Source organism: Phacochoerus africanus, chromosome 3 (assembly GCF_016906955.1).
Source record: "Phacochoerus africanus isolate WHEZ1 chromosome 3, ROS_Pafr_v1, whole genome shotgun sequence".
Taxonomy (NCBI): Eukaryota; Metazoa; Chordata; class Mammalia; order Artiodactyla; family Suidae; genus Phacochoerus; species Phacochoerus africanus.
Genome location: NC_062546.1, coordinates 103,062,463 through 103,083,744, shown reverse-complemented (window position 1 = coordinate 103,083,744; position 21,282 = coordinate 103,062,463). Strand labels below are relative to the sequence as shown.

The 21,282-nt window shown below is 49.4% G+C and overlaps 1 protein-coding gene across 2 annotated transcripts; it reads left to right on the top strand.

Moving 5' to 3' along the window:
- Positions 1 to 1,052: 1,052 nt before the first annotated feature.
- XKR5 (XK related 5) lies at positions 1,053 to 20,193 on the top strand. Of its 2 annotated transcripts, none has more exons than XM_047772255.1 (7): positions 1,053 to 1,099; positions 4,305 to 4,485; positions 12,039 to 12,223; positions 12,992 to 13,201; positions 15,049 to 15,218; positions 16,358 to 16,469; positions 18,797 to 20,193. In XM_047772255.1, exons 4-7 carry the CDS (start codon positions 13,054 to 13,056, stop codon positions 19,912 to 19,914), a joined length of 1,548 nt encoding a protein of 515 aa, XP_047628211.1. In that variant the 5' UTR covers positions 1,053 to 1,099; positions 4,305 to 4,485; positions 12,039 to 12,223; positions 12,992 to 13,053; the 3' UTR covers positions 19,915 to 20,193. The 2 variants fall into 2 exon arrangements, with proteins under 2 accessions (XP_047628211.1, XP_047628210.1); XM_047772254.1 differs by lacking the exon at positions 1,053 to 1,099 and adding an exon at positions 1,582 to 1,680.
- The last annotated feature ends 1,089 nt before the right edge of the window (positions 20,194 to 21,282 follow it).

Here is a 21,282-nt window from a genome sequence, read left to right as displayed (position 1 = left end):
CATAGATGCTTGTCTCTCTGGCTCCAGGTGGTTTCCATCTACAGCCGTTTGTTGAGGCACCTCAAAGAGTTTAGGACTAGATGTCCTTGATACTCCCCCACGACCTTGCCAGAGACTCCATCTTTGTCCTAAGTCCATTTCAGCTCCCAGGGTCCGATACTCTGAAAAGGATGTGCACGGAACTCTGGAAATTCCAAAGATCCACCCGGTGTCCAGGGAGGGCTGCAGGTCCTGAAAGCACAGAGAGACAGCCAGCCCCCAGCACCCTGCTGGTCAAGGAGCTCTCCTAGGACACCTGGGGGCGAAGCGCCCCCTGCCGGCTGGGAGCACGAAGACGACGTCCTCCCGGAGCCTTGAGCGGACCCAGGCTCCAGGACACGTCCCCACTGGAGGTTCCCACTGCAGTGTCCAGAGACCAGATGCCAGGAGGGCAGCAGGGCTGTGGGCTTTAGCGAAGAGCAGGAGCAATAGTGTCCATCCGTTCGTGGCTTCTGAGCCCAGGTAGGAGCCTCGGTGTGTTTCTGTCTTTTTTTTTTTTTTTTTTTTTGCTATTTCTTGGGCCGTCCCTGCAGCATATGGAGGTTCCCAGGCTAGGGGTCGAATCGGAGCTGTAGCCACCGGCCTACGCCAGAGCCACAGCAACGCAGGATCCAAGTTGCATCTGCAACCTACACCACAGCTCACGGCAACGCCGGATCGTTAACCCACTGAGCAAGGGCAGGGACCGAACCCGCAACCTCATGGTTCCTAGTCGGATTCGTTAACCACTGAGCCACGAATGGGAACTCCTCGGTGTGTTTCTGGAGTCCTTCCCTCCTGTGGGAAACAGCCCCATCAGCCTTCATGTCATTTACTTTGTTTCTTCATTTTTTCATTTATTTTTTTGTTTGCGTACATGTGGGTCCATGGAGACAGGGTGAGAAAAAAAATGTGATGGGTATCATTCCTTGGATAAGAAAGCCTTAACAAGGCCATGTGACCTTAAAGCAAGATAAAAGTCAGAAGAAAGGAAAACTTCTCTCACTGACCTTCCTCAGCTGATTCGAAGCTGCCTCACTTCCAGCGGAATTTATCACTAAGGAACACAGCAGGATTTCAGGTTGGTTTGCTGAAAATTTGCTCTTCAACTTATTCCCAGAGAAACAAGACAGTTGTAAATATATATACTGATGTGGCTTTAGGCAATGGGGTATGGATTCTTTAATTTTTTTTTCCAATTTAAGTGTTTTGTCTGTGTGTGTGCGCGTGTGTTTTTAAGCGAGGTTCATTTGGTTACAATACTGGATAATAATATTATTGTGTAGTACTTTACCAGGGCCCGTTGTAAGGTTGAGGAGCAGCAGAGAAAACTTACGTGTTCACCTCAAGAGGCCAGGTCTAATCTGTACTTTCTGCACCGAAGAACCAGACATTTCAACCCCCCACCCCCCACCCCGCTTCTCCTCCAGCCACTCGGGATAAACCAGAACTAGACATGTCGCGGCTAAAGGCTCAGCAGAAATGCATCCTGCACTGGTCTCAGGCCGGAAGCTTCCCCGACTCTGGGCGGCGGGAGGGGAAGGGGCGGGGGCGCAGGAGGCAGACCTGCGGCTGGAGGCGCGGGCCGCAGGCCGGCGCGGAGGATGCACGCGGGGGTCCTGGGCCTCTCCACCCTGCTGCTGGCAGCCGACCAGAGCGCGCGTGAGTGCTGGGCAGCCCGAGGCTGGGCTCCTGCCATGCTCACGCCTCCAAAACCCCAACCCACCCCGACGCCCGGGGACCCACAGACAATCCCTGCCATGGCGGCAGCCTGCTCGGGCACTGCGCGCCAATACACGCCCGGGGCACTCCACCCGTCCAGTCCTTAGTGGATCCCCGCGAATACACGATCCTTCTGTGGATGCGTGATTCCCCTGAAGATGCATGTCCCGCCCCCCGCCTAGTGCATGCACTGGTGTCCCTCGCCCGGAATGAGACCCCCTCCCCGCAGATGCACTATCCTCCCCGTGCGTGATCCTCTCCTGGAATCTGGGCATGTGTATCCCTCCCTTCCTTCCTTCCAAAAAGGCCCCCGGGACTCAGCGGAGTTCTGCAGGTGCCCGAGGCGCTGAATGCGGGCCTAGCGCCCTTCTCTTCCCATTCCGCGGCCTGCCTGGGGGTCTCCTCGCGGGGGCGGGGGGTGGGGGGAAGCCGCTAGGGGGCCAGGTTGGGGAGGGACGGGGCTCTGCTTACGCGGAGGTCTAGTTAGAAGGCGGCCGGCCGCGGCCAGCTGGGGACACCCTGGTCCTGCAGGAAGCGCGGTCCTGCCAGCCGAGGCGGAACGAGCGGGCAAAGCAGTTTAGCGCCTTTCCAGTTTGAACTTGTAACACTTTCGGTGCGGGAGCCGAAGCATCTGTTTACTTCCGGCCTCTGTAGACGCGTCTTCCTCCGCGGAGTCCCAGCAGATGGGGTGGGGGGGGGGAGAAGGGGGGTTGTGACCAGGTAGATTTAATATGGCCCCAACATCTAGACCCCCCTCCCCAAGTCTCTGCTCCCATCCCTTGCACGCACGCACTTGGGGACCCCAGCGGGCGCTGGCTTTAAACTTCACCTCTGTGAGGGATTTGCCATCCCCGTGTTGGCGGGGTCCCTTGTTTGAAATGCGGGTCCCACAGGGGTGCCCCCGCCACGAGGTTTCAGAGGCGCAGAGAGGAGGCATCAGAGTGAATCTGCTCCGAAGACCTTGGATCCCGCGCCCCCACTGAGCAGGACTAAAACAATTCAGGACCCCCAGAGCTCAACACCCCCTCCAGGTGGTCCCTCGAAATCTGGCCCTTCACTCCCTCAGCCAGGAATGGCCCGGGCCTCAGCATTCCTCAGACTGGGCAGGCGGGGACTCCCCCAGGGGCTTTCTGTGCCTGGGGGCTCTGGTTTGCATTGTCTACCTGGGTGATTAGAGCAACGGACCCAGCCTGGGAACCAAGTAAAGGCTACCCAAACCTGGCTCCTCTGTCCAGACCAGCAGGGTTCCTACTTGTACCTGGAGCAGTGCTTTCTTTGGGCTACAGTTCACAGCTTTATGTGCCCATAAATCCATGTTAAACTCTAACACTGGAAAACCTAAGCAATAGTCATTAAAACAATTTCTGTGGGAGTTCCCGTCGTGGCGCAGTGGTTAACGAATCCGACTAGGAATCATGAGGTTGCGGGTTCGGTCCCTGCCCTTGCTCAGTGGGTTAAAGATCTGATGTTGCTGTGAGCTGTGGTGTAGGTTGCACATGCAACTTGGATCCTGCGTTGCTGTGCCTCTGGCGTAGGCGGGGGCTACAGCTCCAATTAGACCCCTAGCCTGAGAACCTCCATGTTCCGTGAAAGCCGCCCAAGAAATGGAAAAAAAAAAAAAATTACTGTGAATCCCCAGCACCTACTAGTACTGGACAGAAGCACGCACCCACTTCTGTTGTTGTTCATCAGGGAGGGCAAATCCTAAACTGGATTTGTCAGACTCTCCACTGTGAGACCCTATCCTTCAGTCCTCAAAAATGAAATAAATGGGAGTTCTCCTTGTGGCTCAGTGGTAGCCAACCCAATTAGTACTCATGAGGATGCAGGTTCCATCTCTGGCCTCTATGGGTGGGTCAAAGGATCCAGGCTTGCTGCAAGTCGTGGTGGAGGTCGCAGATGGGGCTCAGATCTGGCATTGCTGTGGCTGTGGCTTAGACTGACAGCTGTAGCTCTAATTTGACCCCTAGCTGGGGACTTCCATATGCTGTGGGTGCAGCCATGAAAGAAAGAAAGAAAGAAGAAAGAAAGAAAGAAAGAAAGAAAGAAAGAAAGAAAGAAAAGAAAGAAAGAAAGAAGAAAGAAAGAAAGAAAGAAAGAAAGAAAGAAAGAAAAGAAAGAAGAAAGAAAGAAAGAAAAGAAAGAAAGAAAGAAATAAAGAAAGAGAAAGAAAGAAAGAGAAAGAAAGAAAGAAAGAAAGAAAGAAAGAAAGAAAGAAAGAAAGAAAGAAAGAAAGAAAGAAAGAAAGAAAGAAAGGAAGGAAGGAAGGAAGGAAGGAAGCAGTGCCTAGAGAGGTTTAACATTTTTGTGTAAGTGCCAGGTGTTTTTTGTGCCTGCTGTCCTATGCCATCCAACAGTTCCTTTGTGGGACCATGGTGTCTGATCCTTTAGGAACCTCTGGCACTTTCATTCAACCTCACAGCTGTCTAGCCTGCCTTCATGCTCTGCCTGTTGACCTCTGGTCCAGCAGACTACCCTGCTGACTGCAGGGACGCAGTGCTGACTGCCTCCCCAGGCTCCTCCAGCTGCCCACTAACCTCTGGTCCTTGCTTTCTCGTCCCCAGGCCTCTACACTGTGGTTTACTACTTCACCACAGGCCAGCTCCTGCGGGGGTGGCTGGTCCTTTCTGTGCTACTGCCTGGCTTCTTGGTCCAGGGCCTGAGCTATCTGTGGTTTTGTGAAGATGGACATCAAGGTCACTGCTTGCTGGTGCTGCACCTGCTACAGCTTGGCGTGTGGAAGCGGTAAGAATGGGCAGCCCATTTCACCTCTGAGGCATGATTTCCTGTGTGTAATAGGAGGATTCTTCTGCACATATGTATTCAGTCCTTGGGGTCATAAAGTGCAGGGCTGGGAGAATGTTCGAAGCCACCTCTTTGAACTTTTGAACTTTTGCTCTATTTTTGACCCCCTCACCTAGCCTGCACTTCCTTGAACATCAACAGGGGCTTCTTCCAGAAGGAGCTGTAATCCTTCAAAAACTTTTGCTTTTTTTGGGCCAAATCCTGTTTGTTCTTGTTTCCTTTTTTTTTTTCAAGTGTTACTGAAGTATAGTTGATTTACAAGGTTGTGATCATTTCTGTTATATAGAAAATCGATTCAGTCATGCAGATTTTTCTCCTTTTCAATTCGTTGATCAAACCTTTCCGGCCAAAGAAGGTGACTTTGTTAGGGCTGGACAGTGTGAACCTCTACTCCCTCACTCCAGGAAGGTGACACAGATTTGACCCAGCAGTGGAGGCGGCCCATTAACATTTGTGTTAAGCTTTTTTTGCAAAAAAGAAACCTTTTGGGTACGGGGCAGATGTTTTCCATAAAAAGGCAGCTTGGATGGGTTGAGTGCTTGGCAGCTCGCTTGTGGTCCCCTGCTGCAGGAAGATGTCATCTTTCACCAGGGACACCTGGATACCTGGAGAGTTGGGAGAGGTTTCAGCTCTCAGCTGCCTCCTAATCCCCATAGAGTTTCCAGGAATTTTAAAAAGAGAGAAAATTGGGGAGTTCCCATTGTGGCTCAGTGGTAATGAACCCAACTAGTATCCATGAGGATGTGGGTTCAATGCCTCACTCAGCAGGTTGAGGGTCCATTTTTTTGTTTGTTTGTTTGTTTTGTTTTTTTGTGGGTTTTTTTTTTGTCTTTTTTTTTTGCTATTTCCAGGGCCACTCCCATGGCACATGGAGGTTCCCAGGCTAGGGGTCCAATCGGAGCTGTAGCCACCGGCCTACACCAGAGCCACAGCAACTCGGGATCCGAGCCGCGTCTGCAACCTACACCACAGCTCACGGCAACACCGGATCATTAACCCACTGAGCAAGGGCAGGGACCGAACCCTCAACCTCATGGTTCCTAGTCGGATTCGTTAACCACTGCGCCACGACGGGAACTCCTCCATTGTTGCCATGAGCTGTGGTGTAGGTTGTAGGCAAGGCTGGGATCTGGCATTGCCGTGGCTGTGGTGTAGGCTGGCAGCTGCAGTTCTGATTCAACCCCTAGCATGGGAACTCCTATATGCCTCTGGTGCGCCCTAAAAAGCAAAAATAAATAAATAAATAAATAAACAGAAAATTGGGGTAGGGGTGTCAGGTGGGAAGCCCTGGCACTCAGGAACACAGGCCAGTGGAGATGCCGAGGGTGGGGAGGAAGGCTGTCCAAAGAGTTGTTGCTCCTCTCCACTGGCTATTCTCAGTGGTCTTTGCCTTCAAGCTGTGCCCAGGGCTTTCCTTGGAGGAACTGAAGTGAGTTTTCTGATTTCTCAGCTGAGTCCGAGCAGTGAATGAAGCTCAGGTTGGAGGAAGAGATGCAGGTCGGAGCTGGGATCCTGCATCTCTAAAGGTGCCAAAATCATCTTCAGCCACAGGAATTTGGCCTAAACCTGGGCCTTTGTGTTCCAGTGTGTGGTTCTTCTGGAAAGGACTCTGCCCAGTGGAAAGAAAGCAGAGGTGGCTTTTTCGTCAGACCCAGGAAGGAATGGAGCCTGACCTGGACACTGCCCTCATGCACAGACCCTTCTCTCCCCCAGCTCTGTAAGAAAACCATAAGGGCTTGGGTCTCTCCAGGGACCTCCTGGTACATTGCAGTCATCAAGTATGTGACCTCAAGGACAGACCACCTGTTGAAAACAAAAAATTGACTTTCCCCCAAGTAAACATGTCATAGCTCAAAAGAAGAGTCATGTCAGTGCCATTTGCCTGAGAGAAGTTTTCTGAATAGTTGTCTGCCTTCCAGGGCGCAGTGGGGACCTTGGACCCACCTGATCCAGTGCCTTCAGAGATGGGGCAGCATCAGGCTCCCGTGTCCCCTTACATGCTGTGTTTGACAGTAACCCCATGCTTGTCTTCTCTACTTGCCCTCAGAAGTTTCTCAGATGAGGCCATGAATACTAAATATATTTAAAAACTAAAATGAATAAATGGGTAAGTGAAGAGAGACATGAAAATCAGAAATTAGGAGAAGCAACAAGTTATCTATATATCTTCTTCTTCTTTTTTTTTTTTTTTTTTTGCTTTTTAGGGCCACACATGCGGCATATGGAGGTTCCCAGCCCAGGGACTGAATCAGAGCTATACCAGCCAGCCTACATCACAGCCATAGCAACGCCAGATCCGAGCCACATGTGCAAACCTCACTACAGCTCACGACAATGCCAGATCCTCAACCCACTGAGCAAGGCCAGGGATCAAACCTGCAACTTCATGGTTCCTAGTCGGATTTGTTTCCTCTGCACCAAGACAGGAAATCTTCTATACATCTTCTTATTTTAAAAAGGAAATTAAGGTGACTGTGTGTGAGTGTGTGTGTGTGTGTGTGTGTGTGTGTGTGTGTAACTTATAAAGACAAAAAAATGAAAAGAAAAGAAAAAGTGAGAAAAGTCAAGAAACGGGAGGGAATGGTGGAAGAGAAGATAACACCAGAATTCACAATTACTCAAGACGAACCACAAATCTGGCTCTGAGTTTTATAACATTCATAATAAGCTACATAAGAATTCCCGTTGTGGCTCAGCGGAAACAAATCCAACTAAGAACCATGAGGTTTTGGGTTCAATCCCTGGCCTCACTCACTGGGTTAAGGATCCGGCGTTGCCGTGAGCTGTGGTGTAGGTGGAAGAGGAGGCTCGGATCCCGAGTTGCTGTGGCTACGTTGTAGGCTGGCAGCTGCAGCTCTGACTCAACCCCTAGCTTGGGAACCTCCCTATGCTGAGGGTGCGGCCTTAAAAAAGAAAAAAAAAGAAGCTGCATGGTTTGTAATGTTTCTGTGATTTAAAACAAACAAATGGAAATCTACTTCCTTGGAAGAAAGCTTTGAAGGTTGAAGTAGAAAACAAGAAATCTGTTCCTCACCCTGCAATCAGTGTGTTGGGCTCTGATGAAGAAAACACTGGGTGATGGGGTGTCTTTAAGCAAATCTACAGTGTATTTTGCAAGACGGATTCCCAATCAGGGCCAGCAAAGAAACCTTTCAGCAAACTGCAGTGCAACTGAAGCGCCTGTAGGAGGAGCCAAAACAATTCTATCTGCACAATCCTAAATAGCATTTTCAAAAGGATCACTTTAAGTCACTTCATAACAGAATGCAGTAGAGGCTACTAACAGCAGAAAAACCAATAAAGCACAAACCTCATGAGGTAAAGTAACTTATAAAAAGTGTAAGGTGGAGTTCCCTCTGTGGTGCAGTAGATTAAGAATCCTACTGCAGCAGCTCTGGTCCCTGCCTGGCACAGTGGTTTGAAGGATTCGATATTGCCACAGCTGTGGCTTGGATTCAGTCCCTGGCCTGGGAACTTACATTGCCACAGGGTAGAGCCATAAAATAAATGCAAGGACTTAAAACATAAATTCCATTTTAAATTCCAAATAATACAAACTATATGAATGTTATTTCTCACTCTGTTCAAGAGAACCTGACATCAGTGACTGTAGTTTTTGGGTTTTTGTTTTTGTTTTTTAGGGCTGCACCCATGGCAGGAACTCCTAAAGTGTAAATATAAAAACAAAATAGAAAAAAAGTAACTGACTTTGTTTAAACAAGTCAGGAGTTCCCATCGTGGCGCAGCAGAAACAAATCCAACTAGGAGCCATGAGGTTTCAGGTTCGTTCCCTGGCCTCACTCAGTGGGTTAAGGATCCAGCATTGCTGTGAGCTGTGGTGTAGGTTGCAGATGCAGCTAGGATCTGGCATTGCTATGGCTGTGGTGTAGGCTGGCAGCTATAGTTCCAATTGGACCCCTAGCCTGGGAACCTCCATATGCTGGGGGTTCGGCATAAAAAGCCCTAAAAAGCCAAGTTACCAACATTTTTTTTAAAAAACTTAAGCCTATAAATCCATTTGTAAACTCAGCATGAGATGATAGAATAATACCTAACTCATCTCATCTTTAGTCCATGTTTAGAAATTTTTCTTTAGTGGAAGCTAAAAGTTCTTAAAAGGAAAGTTGAGGTGAGCTTTAAGGACAGGTAAGCAAGCTTAACATAGATAGGTGTAGATTGAATATTTAAAAGTTTGTAAAATATAGCCCTATCAATAAAATATAGCCCTATCAATAAGCACAGGAAAAGATGCTTGACATCACTAACCATTAGGGAAAGGCAGATCAGAACCACAACGAAATATCACCTCACACCCATTCCAATGGCTACTATCAAAAAACTGAAAATGACAGGTATTGGCAAGGATGTGGAGAACTTGGAACACTTGTGCCCTGTTGGTGGAAATGTAAAATGGCATAGCTACCATAGTAAGCAGCATGGTGGTTCCTTAAATATAGGTATATATAGAATTAGCATATAATCCAGCAATTCCACTTTTTTTTTTTTTGTCTTTTTAGGGCCGCACCCACGGCATATGGAGGTTCCCAGGCTAGGGGATGAATCAGAGCTGCAGCTGCCAGCCTTCACCAGAGCCACAGCAATGCAGGATCTGACCTGTGTCTGCAACCTACACCACAGCTGACGGCAACACCGGATCCTTAACCCGCTGAGCAAGGCCATGATCAAACCCATACCCTCATGGATACTAGTCAGGTTCATTAATTGCTGTGCCACGATAGAAACTCCACTTTTTAAATTTTTTTAAATTGTTTTTATTTTTTATGTTTTTCCCACTTCTGGGTACATAGCCAAACCAGTTGAAAACAAGGTCTTGAAGAGCTATTTGGACACCCATGTTCATAGTGGCAATGCTCACAGTAGCCAAAACCTGAAGCAACCCAAGTGTCCATTGACAAATGAAGTGGATAAGCAAAATGTGGTTTATACTTAAAATGGAAAAAAAGAATGAAGTTCTGTAATATGCTCCAACATGGATGAATCTTGAGGACATGATGCACTAAGACAAATGCTATATGGTTCCACCTACCAGAGCTACTTAGAGGAACCAAAATCCTAGAGGCAGAATGGTGGTTGCCAGGGGCTGGGGGAGTTACTGTGAAATGGGGAGAGAGTATCAGTTTTACAAGAGGAAAGAGTTATGGAGAAGGGTGGTGGTGATGGTTGCACAATATTATGGATTTTTGCTAATTGTTAATAATCTATTAAATACATTATTAAATTTAAATTATTGTCACTGAACTGCACAAGCAAAATGGTGGGTTTTTATGTTATGTGCATTTTACCACAGTTTTAAAAAGTTGAACAAAAGTACAGCCATAGTAGAAACCTCAACTGTTCACTATCTCAGCTTTCACATCACCAAAAAGACAGAAGTATCACTTATTCATCATCTTGTGGGCCTGTTTTAGACTGCTCTAGGTGAGATGGATAAGTATGGCTTTTTTTTTTTCTTTTTTTTTTGTCTTTTTTTTGCTATTTCTTTGGGCCGCTTCTGCGGCATATGGAGGTTCCCAGGCTAGGGGTCGAATCGGAGCTGTAGCCACCGGCCTATACCAGAGCCACGGCAATGCAGGATCCGAGCCGCGTCTGCGACCTACACCACAGCTCACGGCAACGCCGGATCGTTAACCCACTGAGCAAGGGCAGGGACCGAACCCACAACCTCATGGTTCCTAGTCGGATTCGTTAACTACTGCGCCACAACGGGAACTCCAAAGTTTGGTTTTTTGTTTAAGCTCTTCACGAGCAAAGATTAGAACTTGCTGAGAAACATCATTCCTAAGACTAAGGCTATGCCACAGCATCATCAGATCTGAGCCGCATCTGCAACTGACATGAGCCGCGTTGCTCATGACAACACCAGATCCTTAACCCACTGAGCAAGGCCAGGGATGGAACCCGCATCCTCATGGATACTAGTAAGGTTCATAATGTGGTGAGCACAAAGGGAGCTCCTCGACACACTTTTCTTCCTACTTAAATCTTACAACCAAATTCTGGCTTCTGGTGAAGGTCTTTCAATTCATCTGCCCTGTCTGCAGTCTCCAGCAGGTGAAGCAGCCCAATAAGGATGCATGTGGAGTGAACGGAGGCAGCTGGGAGGGAAGGAAGGGGACTGGCTTGTCCCCAGAATGGAGGATTCAAGGCCAAAAGGGCAGCTACAGTGTTTGGCTTCATATGCTTTTTCTTAACAGTGTGTTTGGGTCAGAGATCACAGCTTCAAAGACTCAGTAAGAAATCTATTCACTCCAGGATTCCAGATCCTGAAAAAGGAGAACTATTTTTCTTAAGCATCTTTCCTGGGCCCTGAGTACCGTGAATAAAGCCATTTCAAAGAGGACCCCTTTCTGCTCTGGCCATAGAAGTGTTGGCTGGGGATCAGAGGGAGGAGTCATTTAGGGGGACTTGAAAGGTGCACCCAGCGCTGATTCAGGAGTTAGTAAATGAAAGTGACTTTCAGTTTTTCTTACCTTGAACAGAAGTCCAAAGTCCCCTGGGGACCTGGCAGGCCCTCCTGCCCCTGCTGCAGGCAGGTGCAAGGTCACCTTATTCCTGCTCATGGGCGGGGGAAGGGGAATGGCTGTGAAAATCCAAAGGCCCCACAGCCCGAGTGTGCTGGGGGAGTGGTGCATGCAGACCCTGCAGGTGGCAACTTGGATGGCTTTCATAAGATAGGGGTTTGAAGAAAGGTTTCTCGGGTGGGTTTATGGGGCATAGAATGAAGCAGGAACATTTCCCAGTTTCTTTCTCTTGCATTGACTCCTTTTCCTGGATGTGAGGAAGGTGGCCCTGCCTGGAGGGGCTGGTGTGTCCCTGTGGCTGGGGCAGCCCTGTCTTGCAGACCCCATGCTAATGTCCTCCCCTTCCTGCTGTGTAGCCAAAGTGGATTCATTCCCATCCTGGGAGGCCCAGGGGTGGGGAAGGTGATTCAGAGTTAGCTCCAAACTTTGCAGGGCTCAGCAAACCTGGCTGGTCCAGGCTGCTACCTGTGGGCAGATGGTGATCTGCTTGCCAGGCCTCGTGGGGCAGGGTGACCTGCTGCAGCACTGGGATCAGAAATGCCATCTTGGAGTTCCCATTGTGGCTCAGTGGTAATGAACCCAACTGGTATCCATGAGGAAGCAGGTTCAATCCTTGTCGTCAATCAGTGGGTTAAGGATCCAGCATTGCTGTGAGCTGTGGTGTAGGTGGCAAACACAGCTTGGATCCTGCGTTTCTGTGGCTGTGGTGTAGGCCAGCAACTGTAGCTCTGATTTGAGCTCTAGCTTGGGAACCTCCATATGCTGTGGGTGCAGCCCTAAAAAGACAAAAAAAAAAAAAGTGCCATCTTCAGCCCAGCGTCGGAGCTCAAGGATGACTCTGTGTAGATGAAATAGGATAATCCTTACGATTTCTAGATGATAAGCCAGAAAAGGGGATCCCGTTTAAGCTGCCAAAGTGTGGTTCTGAGCCTTGGCACCCTTGCTCTGCAGGCACTGGGATACCGCCACAACTGGTCTGAGGCGGGCAGGGGTGGCCACCTGCCCAGGCCAGCTGCTGCTGCAGGAAGCTGACCTATCGGCTCTGCGCCTCTTGGAAGCCCTGCTCCAGGTCGGGCCCCATCTGTTGCTTCAAACATATGTCTTCCTCGCCTCGGACTTCACTGATGTCGTGCCAGGTAAGAAAGACGCCCCACTGCCTGCAGACTGTCCAACTTCTCCAGCGCGCAGAAACAAATGCCTTATTTAGCAAAAACCCCAAATGTAAGATTTCCCCTGTTTGAGAGAATTAGGGTAGCCCAAGCTCACTGGGATACACAAGATGAGGCTTAAGACGGGCTTTTGTTTGAGCCGAGCGTTGGCTTCCTTAGAGGGGGTCAGTCCATGAGACAGAAATTGCAGAGGGACAGGTGACCTTGAAAGTGCCTTGGGAAGGCCCCACAAGCTGCATCTTGTGAGATCCACGTGTCTGTCTTTCACGGGATTAACTCAGTGTAGCCAGAGTCTCATCCCCTGTGGGCCATGGAAACAGAACTCAGGTCCCCAGCAAACGTGTGTGTGTCCAGCTGGCACTCTCTCAGGGCACAGGCTCTCCTCAGGTCTGACATTGTTAGATGTTCTGGTTTTACTTCTCCGATTAAACTTCCTTTATGTGGGTTGAGCAGCAAAGCATGCTTGGGATGGAATACCATGCTGGGAGCCTTTAGGATCTGCCTCATCATAAACCAGAGGGCTCAAGGAGCAGTGATTCGGACACTTAAAGGGCAGACACCCAGAGCCTAGCTCCTCTGCATTATGAGGAGGAAACCTCTCGCGCTCCACCTCACTTCTCCTAACACAGCTAGATGTGCATGATTGCACAGCAGTGATGGTGCCCTCTGCCAGGTCAGGTCTTGTGAAGGGGTCAGATGTCCTGTAAATGCTGGTGTTGTCCCCTTCCTTTGCAGGTGTGAGTGCCCTGTGCTCCTGGTCCGCACTGTCCTGGGCCCTGGTGTGCTATGCTTGTTTCATGGGATCCCTAAAGCTGGGTCACCTGGCTGCACCCTGGACAGCCCTCAGCTGCCAGCAGCTCTGGAGGATGGGCATGGTGGGAGCCCGCGTCCTGAGCCTGGCGCTATTCTTCAAAGCTTACCACGTCTGGGTTTTGGTTGTTGGAGGTAAGCTGAACTTAGTTCCGAACATTTGTTGCTGCATAACAAGCCACCCCAGAAATTGATGCCTAAAAAGAACCACTTACGATCAACAACCCCGGGTCTGAGGGCTGACTGGGCTCTGCTGGGGGGAATCCTGTCTGCAGGGGCATCCCACCATTGCAGTCGGTTGGCAGGCAGGTGTCTGGATTTATAGGGAGGCCCCTTTGGGTTGGCCTCCAGACATCTGGACCCCAGGGCTCTTCCACCCTTTCTCCTCAGCCAAGTCATGTGGATTTGGACATGGCAGCTGCGAATTCCTAGAGAAAGGAGGTAGAACCTACCAATCCTCTTAAAACTGATCCAGAACTGGCTGAGCATATCTTCTGCTCTACTCTGCCTGGCAGAGCAGTCTTGGCCAGTCCAGGTTCGAGAATGTGGAGGAATGGACTCAAACCCGAGAGCATCCACGGAGGGCAGGATGTATGGAGGCTGTCTTTGTGGATGTGCTCCTGTAGCCTAAGCTGGCCCAGCCCTCAAGTATGGGCCAAGTCCAGAGCACAGCGTCAGCCATGAGGGCTCCATGTTCTGTATTATTTAACCTCCTTAGTAAAACTGTCACTCAGGAGGTAGGTACAGGGTCCCACGTGCTCGGACCCAATACAGAAATATATGGTGCATGCTGGGCCCTTGCTCACGGCTTCCAAAAGCCCTCCATTTTATTCAAATGCTGAATCTTGGCCATTTTCTCTGCTTCAAACAGGACATTACCACTGAGCCCAAACCCTTCCTCAGCCCTCAGTCTAGCTACACTTGATTTGACCAGTGGTGACAGGGAACCTGCATGAAATGAAGGAGGCCTGGAGGGGCCTGCATATCCGGAATCTCTTCTGGTCATCAGGGAATAGCCCTACCAGAAGGAAACCTTGTTTACAGAGAACCAGAGGTGCTGAGAGATGTTTAGACTTGAGCCTGGAGCAAGAATTAACACACTTACTGACAGAAAGGAGAAATGTTTGAAAGAAATTGTGTTCCTAAAGAGATATTAGCTATTTATTTATTTATTTATTTATTTATTGGCTGCTGCATATGGAAGTTCCCTGGCCAGGGATTGAACCTGCACCACATAAGTGACCTAAGCCCCAGCAGTGACAACACCAGATCCTTAACTTTCATGATTAACTTCTTAAAGTTCATTTAAAAAAAATTTTAGTTCCAACTCCAGTATGATATTATTACTCTTAAAATATAGGAACAAATATTGTAGCTGGACCACATAAAGATCTTTCCTTTGGATATGGAGGTTTTTAGCTCTTAAGAGTAGTCATTAGTGGGCAGGCAGTATTATAACTGCCTCCTGAAACACTTTCTTGAATTAAAAGGACATAAGTACATAATATGTGGTAAGTGTTATGGAAGCTAGCCTTTGTTTTCACATCCCCAAATTAGGTGGGCTACCCTTTATGAGGATGAAATAAGAGAAGTAAGTGTTGAAGCAAAAGTAGAAAGTGTTGGAGTTCCCACTGTGGTGCAGTGGGGTCAGTGACATCTCTGCAGTGCTAGGATGCAGATTTGATCCCCAGCCCGGCACAGTTGGTTAAGGATCCAACGTTGGCACAGCTGCCGTGTAGGTCACAACCATGGCCCAGATCTAATATGTGGAACTCCATATGCCGCAGGATGGCCAAAAAAGAAAAAAAAAGTAGAAAGTGTTAGTTTTCTGTGCCCCTTGAATCTCTTCTGGGTTTTCACTTGGCCTCTTGGTTGCAGTCAGAAGCAGGAGAAGGGTTTTAGGCCCTGATTCCCACATCCTTGCCCCCCACCTCAGTTAGTGCCCTGCTGTGGACCCTGACTTCCCAGGCTACTCTCTCCAGGTGCCCACTGGCTGGTGATGACATTCTGGCTCGTGGCTCAGCAGAGTGACATTGTGGACAGCACCTGCCACTGGAGGCTGTTCAACCTGCTCGTGGGGGCCGTGTACATCCTCTGCTACCTCAACTTCTGGGACAGCCCTTCCAGAACCAGGATGGCCACCTTCTATACGGCAAGTGCTGATGGCAGTTTTCTTTAATCCCACCTCCCACTGTCTACATAGTGTGTGCGCCTATGCACTTGTGCTTGAGTGTCTATCAAGAAGGAACGGTTTAGTTTGAGGAAAAATTCTAAAAGGAATTATAGTCTTGAACAGAGACAGTGGGCTCTGAAAATAGTAGCCTGATGTCCATTTCCTCCGACGTGGTTACCATAGTGTTGGGGCACATTTGGCAATGCTTTTCAGTCACTCTCTACGTCGGCCCATCTTATAAATATAATCATAGTTGTTTTCTATGTCATATACACGATGTCAATTATTGAGTGACAGCCATGGTCCTACAGAGTGTGAGAAACACAAAGCTGACATAATGCCTGTCTGCAGGCTGCTTCTAGTCCAGCAGAGGGGATAAGGTTGTACCCAAATAACCAGAGAAAAAGCGTCTGAATCTCACAGGAGTATGGCTTCCTGCTGGGATGACCAGGGACATATGACGAGAAGGGGGAGGTTGAGCTGCATCATAAACAGCAAAGGAGAGAGGATCAGCTGCAGGCTTCAGAGCGTGGGTTCTGGAATCAGACAGGCTTACGTGGGACCCTGGCTCTGCCATTAACTGTCACCAAATGATGTGGCCCAGAATTTAAACTCTCTGAACCTACTTTTTCATCAGCACATGGGGACATGGCCTCCCACCTATCTATCTGTCCATGTGACAATGATGTCACATTGTTACCTACTTTTCAGGGTCTCTGTGAAGATTAAATAAAATCGTAAACAACTTGGGATGAAATAACCAACAAATAGTGGCCACTCCTAATACTAGAAGTTGAAGCAACTTTCAGGGCACAGGCGTCCAGGATGGACTCCAGGCAAACAGAAGACCCCTGAGACGCAGCTCCTTCCAGGAGCAGGTGCGTGGCGTGGTCACCTCCTGGTTTTGGTTTCCTAGCCTGGGAACTTCCATAAGCCAATTTAAGGAATAGAGAGAGAACACCTCCAAGTTCTGCTGACTTGGGGCTGATGGGCAGTGGCATTTAGGACAGAAATAATGCCTGCTGAGCCCTTGAAACACAGTTGCCCAAAGCCTAAAGCACGTGGTCAGGTGGGACCACGTGACCCTCATCAGGGCTGGTGATTCTTTTATCTCACAGATTATGCTTCTTGAGAACATGATCCTCGTGCTGCTGGCCACGGACTTTCTCCAGGGGGTGTCATGGACTAGCATGTGGACCGCAGCCGGGGTCTTGACCGGATTTCTGATCGGTAAGACCCGATTTGCCTTCCCAGTCCCTCCCCACCCAATCCCAACTTGCTTCTTTACAACGAACTCACTCCAAGATAGGAAACCCTGCTCAGAAGCACTTGGCTGGGAACACTTAGGGAGCCCCCTGCACTGTAGGTGACCTGAGACAGTCAGCCTTCGCCCGCCTTGCTTGGCAGGTAAAGCAAGGACTGCCTGATGGGCAGGGTCAAGACAGGGGACAAAATGGGCAGGGCTAAGGCTGGGGTCAAGGACACGACCTCCCCCTCCTTTCCCACTGCAGCATCTAGGCTGTAGTGCAGTGGGGAGCAGGCAGAGCAGGGTCTTCTTGACCCCACACAGGTGCTGTATGTCGACAAGAACCCCCGAGAGGGGGCCAAATGTCCCCCAACCTAGAGTGAGACACAGGGGAAGTTAAGTGACAGCACAGGGCCCAAGGCAGAGACGGGATTCACAGCCACTTCAGTCAGGGGTCTAGCACAGGGCCTGGCGGTTTTAGATATTCAGTTATGTTCCATGACGAGTGAGTGACTCCAGGGTCCATGCTGTGCCTGTTGCCATGTTAACCTGGCTCAACAGCTCAGTGTGAGCTCCTCACCAGAGCTGACAACTGGCTCTCCTGCCCAGCTCACACGGGCTCAGCAGCATCTCGGTCTGCAGGCCTCTACTAGAACCTCCAGGACAGCCGCCCAGATACCTCACGCTGGTCCTTGTGCTTCTAAAACACAGTCCAGTGCAGAGGTTCCCCTCCTGTTTGCAACAATTCAGGGCTCCTGCCCTTGCCCCAAAGCCTGCCCTCTGTCACCCACATCCTGGAGGAGGTGCCTGGAAGTGGGGGCACCACGGGACAGCCCTGGCCCCTCTCGCAGAGGGGTGGGAGTCAGCACTAAGGTCCTTTTACTGGTCAGCAGCCAGGGGCTGGACTGGCCTTGGTGGGCAGCCCTGACCAGGGAGAGGAAGTGCCCTGGTGTTGCCATCATGTGGGGAGAAGAGATGGTTCCAGGGATGGAGTGGGTATAGACACACGGTCTTAAAACAAGTATTTGAGCACCACGAGCTACCTGGGCAGCAAGCTCCACCCCCTACCTGAGATCAGGAGCCATAGCCCAGGTGGCTCATGGTAAAAGAAGGGTGACAGTCCCTCCTTCATGCTGACCATGAGAACTCAGAACAGTGTGCATTAATGGCCCCAGCCGGGGCCCCTGTGGAGACAACACTTGGTCACATCCATAGGAATTGTCTCCACACCCCTGAAGACACTCTGGGAGGATGAGGGGATGTCTGCTAGGTCCCTTCCAACCCTGTGCCTGTGACTTCCTGGCCCCTCCAATGTCCCCCGCCTATGTCAGGGTTCACGCTGTTTATAATGAGCGCCCTGAAAGCAGGCACTTGGTCCAGTACAACAGGAAACTGGAAATAACGTGGGAGGATTACTGGAACGCTCTGTTAAATAAATTATTGCCGTAGTCAACACTTCTGATCAAAATAAACTAACCTGACAACAATGTGATTAAGATGTTTATGCACAAAGGAAGTATTGTTGCTGCTCATGGAAATTCCTTGATATGGGGGTTTTGAAGGGTATGTTTAACCTCTGCTTGGGTCTTGTTTTTGAAATGGTTCCTTACCCCTACCTCCCCTCACTTTGGAATCCATCAGCTGGTGTGTGGATGGTTGCATTCTGAGTATTTGACCCAGTTTTCTGCAAGTAAGATGAGTGTTTCTGCCAAATCTCTCTGTGTCACACACACACACACACACACACACACACACACATACATCTAGAATACTCAGTTAAAACTTCCTTCAAAGAAGAAGGCCTAGACTCCAAAGGATTTAAACTTTGTTCTTAAGTTTTCAAGTTTAGAAACACTTTCAGCTTATGGAGCTAGAACTTACTTAAATTCCCCCCAGAAATTCCCGCTGCAGCTCAACAGTAACTAACTTGACTAGTATCCATGAAGATGCAGGTTCAATCCTGGCATCACTCAGTGGGTTAAGGATCCAGCATTGCCATGAGCTGTGGTGTAGATCATGGCTCAGATCCCAAGTTGCTATAGCTGTGGTGTAGGCCAGCAGCTGCAGCTCTGATTAGACCCCTAGCCTGGAAACTTCCATATGCTATGGGTGTGGCTCTAAAAGGACCAAAAAAAAAAAAAAAAAAAATTCCCCCCGGATAATCCAGTTCTGATGCTCCAACAAGAGTCCCATTTTGGATCCCAGATTACATTCCTCTACTCAAAATTGCAGAACCTGGAATTCTGCAAACCACAGGGAGGACACAGGACTTCAAAGACCATAACTTTGGGCTCTTTTTCTTATTTTTCAGGCAGTATCTCACTGGTCATTTACTACAGCCTGCTACATCCTAAATCTGCAGACATCTGGCAGGGCTTTGTGAGGAAATCCAGCAGCATTGCAGGGGGTGATAAAGTGGTGGGAGACCCTTCTCCAAGGGCCCAGGGTCCAGCTGGGAAGAGGCCAGAGAGCTTGGGCATGTTTCCAGAGGAAAGTTATGAGATGACAAGTCTGGGGAAGCCCCCCAGCCCACAGTGGGGTCTCCCAGAGGCTGAGCAGGAAAGCCAGATGGCCAGGGAGGACTCTTTCTTCAGTCACCACCACTGGCTCTTGGTGAAGCTTGCCCTAAAAACGGGAAATGTGTCTAAGATCCAGGCAGTCTTGGGAGAAGGCAACCCTGGCAGCTTTGGTTCCCCTGCATGGGGATTGAACCAGCACTGCAACCAGCAGGGGAAGCCCCCGTTTTCCCAGCAAGAGCACCCATTGTCACCCCAGGACACCCTAACCTTAGAGAAAGGCTCTGAGTTTCATGTTGTCCCCAAAGCAGAGGCTGACCCATTGGAAATCTCAAGTTACGACTCTTTTACCAGCGATAATCCTGACAAAGCTCCTACCCAGAAGGCATCAGCTACATGGCAGGAGGGCAACCCCGAGGGAGGAGCCAGGGATGCTTCTGGGGTGCAGAGGAGGGGTGGAGGGGGAACATCAGAGGGCTCCACTCTGTACTTCAGTGCCACTGCTGAAGGGGCCACGTCCTCAAACGAAGAAGGCAGAGAGGGACCTCTGCACAAGTCCCACTCTGGGAGCACATTGGGAAGGGGCCGCCCCGCCCAGCCTCCCTCCCCTCTGCCGGCCACTAAGCCCTTTCCCGTCACCATGGCCAACATCAGCCCCATCTTAGGCCCTGGCTCAGGTAGAAGCTTCTACCCCAGTGGCCGAGCCCGGGGTGGCTCACAGCCTGCAGAGCAGCAGGGGTCCATGGGGGACTGGGGCCATCCTACCACTGCTGGCACACTGACATCACTGCTGAAGGTGAGCCTGAGGCCAGCCGACGAGCCGTGCCTCACATCCACCCCCAAGTCGGAGTCCACCCGCAGGGACTGCAGCTGGCGGGAAAGGCTGAAGACCGAGACAAGCTTCTTCATCTGACCACAGTCATGTGGAGTAAAACCACCAGGCAGAGCACCAAGCTGGTCATTGATGTCAGGATAGGAGAAATCCCACTTCTGACAACTGCACCCCCTGCTGACCTCTATCAGCACAGCTGAAAAATGAGGGAACCAGATTATGTTATTTCTAGACTCCCCTGCAAACACTGTGTGCCATACATATGCATAGGAGTCATTCTCCAATATAGGGTGGGAAGTGCAGTTAAGGCTTCCAACCAAAACTGACTGCTTCTGTTTACAAACCAGGTTTTTTTTTTTTTTTTCCTCTCCCTGTGGTTTTTAGGAAACTCAAAAGTAAATAAAAGTCCTATTTTGTCCTGGATTCTTGTGACGGCTAGCTTCTCCTGACACTGATTATTAATATCTCCTTTCAAAAATGTATTTTGGAGTTCTTGTTGTGACTCAGCAGGTTAAGAACCCAACATAGTATCTATGAAGATGCAGGTGCCATCCCTGGCCTTGCTCAGTGGGTTAAAGATTGGGTGTTGCTGCAAGCTGCAGCGTAGAGCGCAGATGTGGCTCAGACCTGCTGTGGCATAGGCCTGCAGCTGCAGCTCCAATTCAACCTCTGTCTGGCCCAGTAACTTCCATATGATGGAGGTGCAGCTGTAAAAAGGAAAAAAAATAGTGTTTTAATTGCATTATTTTATGAAATCTGGCAAGATAATGCAAGCCCTCTTTGGAAGTAGATGAGAAATGTGTGCTTATAATCATTAACCTAACCAAAAATGCATGTGTCATTCTGAGGTTCCCTTATCTCTTTGGCAGAACTTACATTATATTTTTCTTTTTCTTTTTTTTCTTTTTTTTTCTTTTTTCTTTTTTTAATGGCCGCACCCAGGCTAGGGGTCAAATGAGAGCTGTAGCTGCCAGCCTACACCACAGCCACAGCAACACTGGATCCAAGCTGCATCTGTGACAAACACCATAACTCACCACAATGCCAGATCCTTAACCCACTGAGAGAGGCCAGGGATTGAACCTGCATCTTCATGGATACTAGTCGGATTCATTTCCCATTGCCACAATGGGAACTCCACATGATATTGTTCTGTTAAATCCCCAGTCCTAACCACAGGCTGCCCAGCCAATGGTTATCTGACTTTAGACCCTCTTCACTACTAACTTTAGACCCTAGTTCCTTTATCTCCAAACTTGTCTCTCTCCTCTGCTCAATGGGAGAGACTGTCCATGATTTAAGCTTCTCCAAGAAGAGAATTAATGTCCCTTCCCCTTGCTCTTTATTTCTAACTCTTCACCTTAAATGTGGTCTTTGTAGATAGATATTTCTGTCATTTTCGAGCCTTCATCCATAGTGCTTGAAGAAGTCCAATCATAAAACAGTTAA

What these genes read in the sequence shown, in the direction of transcription:
- XKR5 (XM_047772254.1), top strand. Translation starts at nt 1,623, where the DNA reads ATGCACGCGGGGGTCCTGGGCCTCTCCACCCTGCTGCTGGCAGCCGAC. An exon ending in GGCAGCCGACCAGAGCGCGC is followed by an intron (nt 1,681 to 4,304) that starts GTGAGTGCTGGG and finishes TCTCGTCCCCAG; the next exon opens with GCCTCTACACTGTGGTTTAC. An exon ending in CAGCTTGGCGTGTGGAAGCG is followed by an intron (nt 4,486 to 12,038) that starts GTAAGAATGGGC and finishes CTTGCTCTGCAG; the next exon opens with GCACTGGGATACCGCCACAA.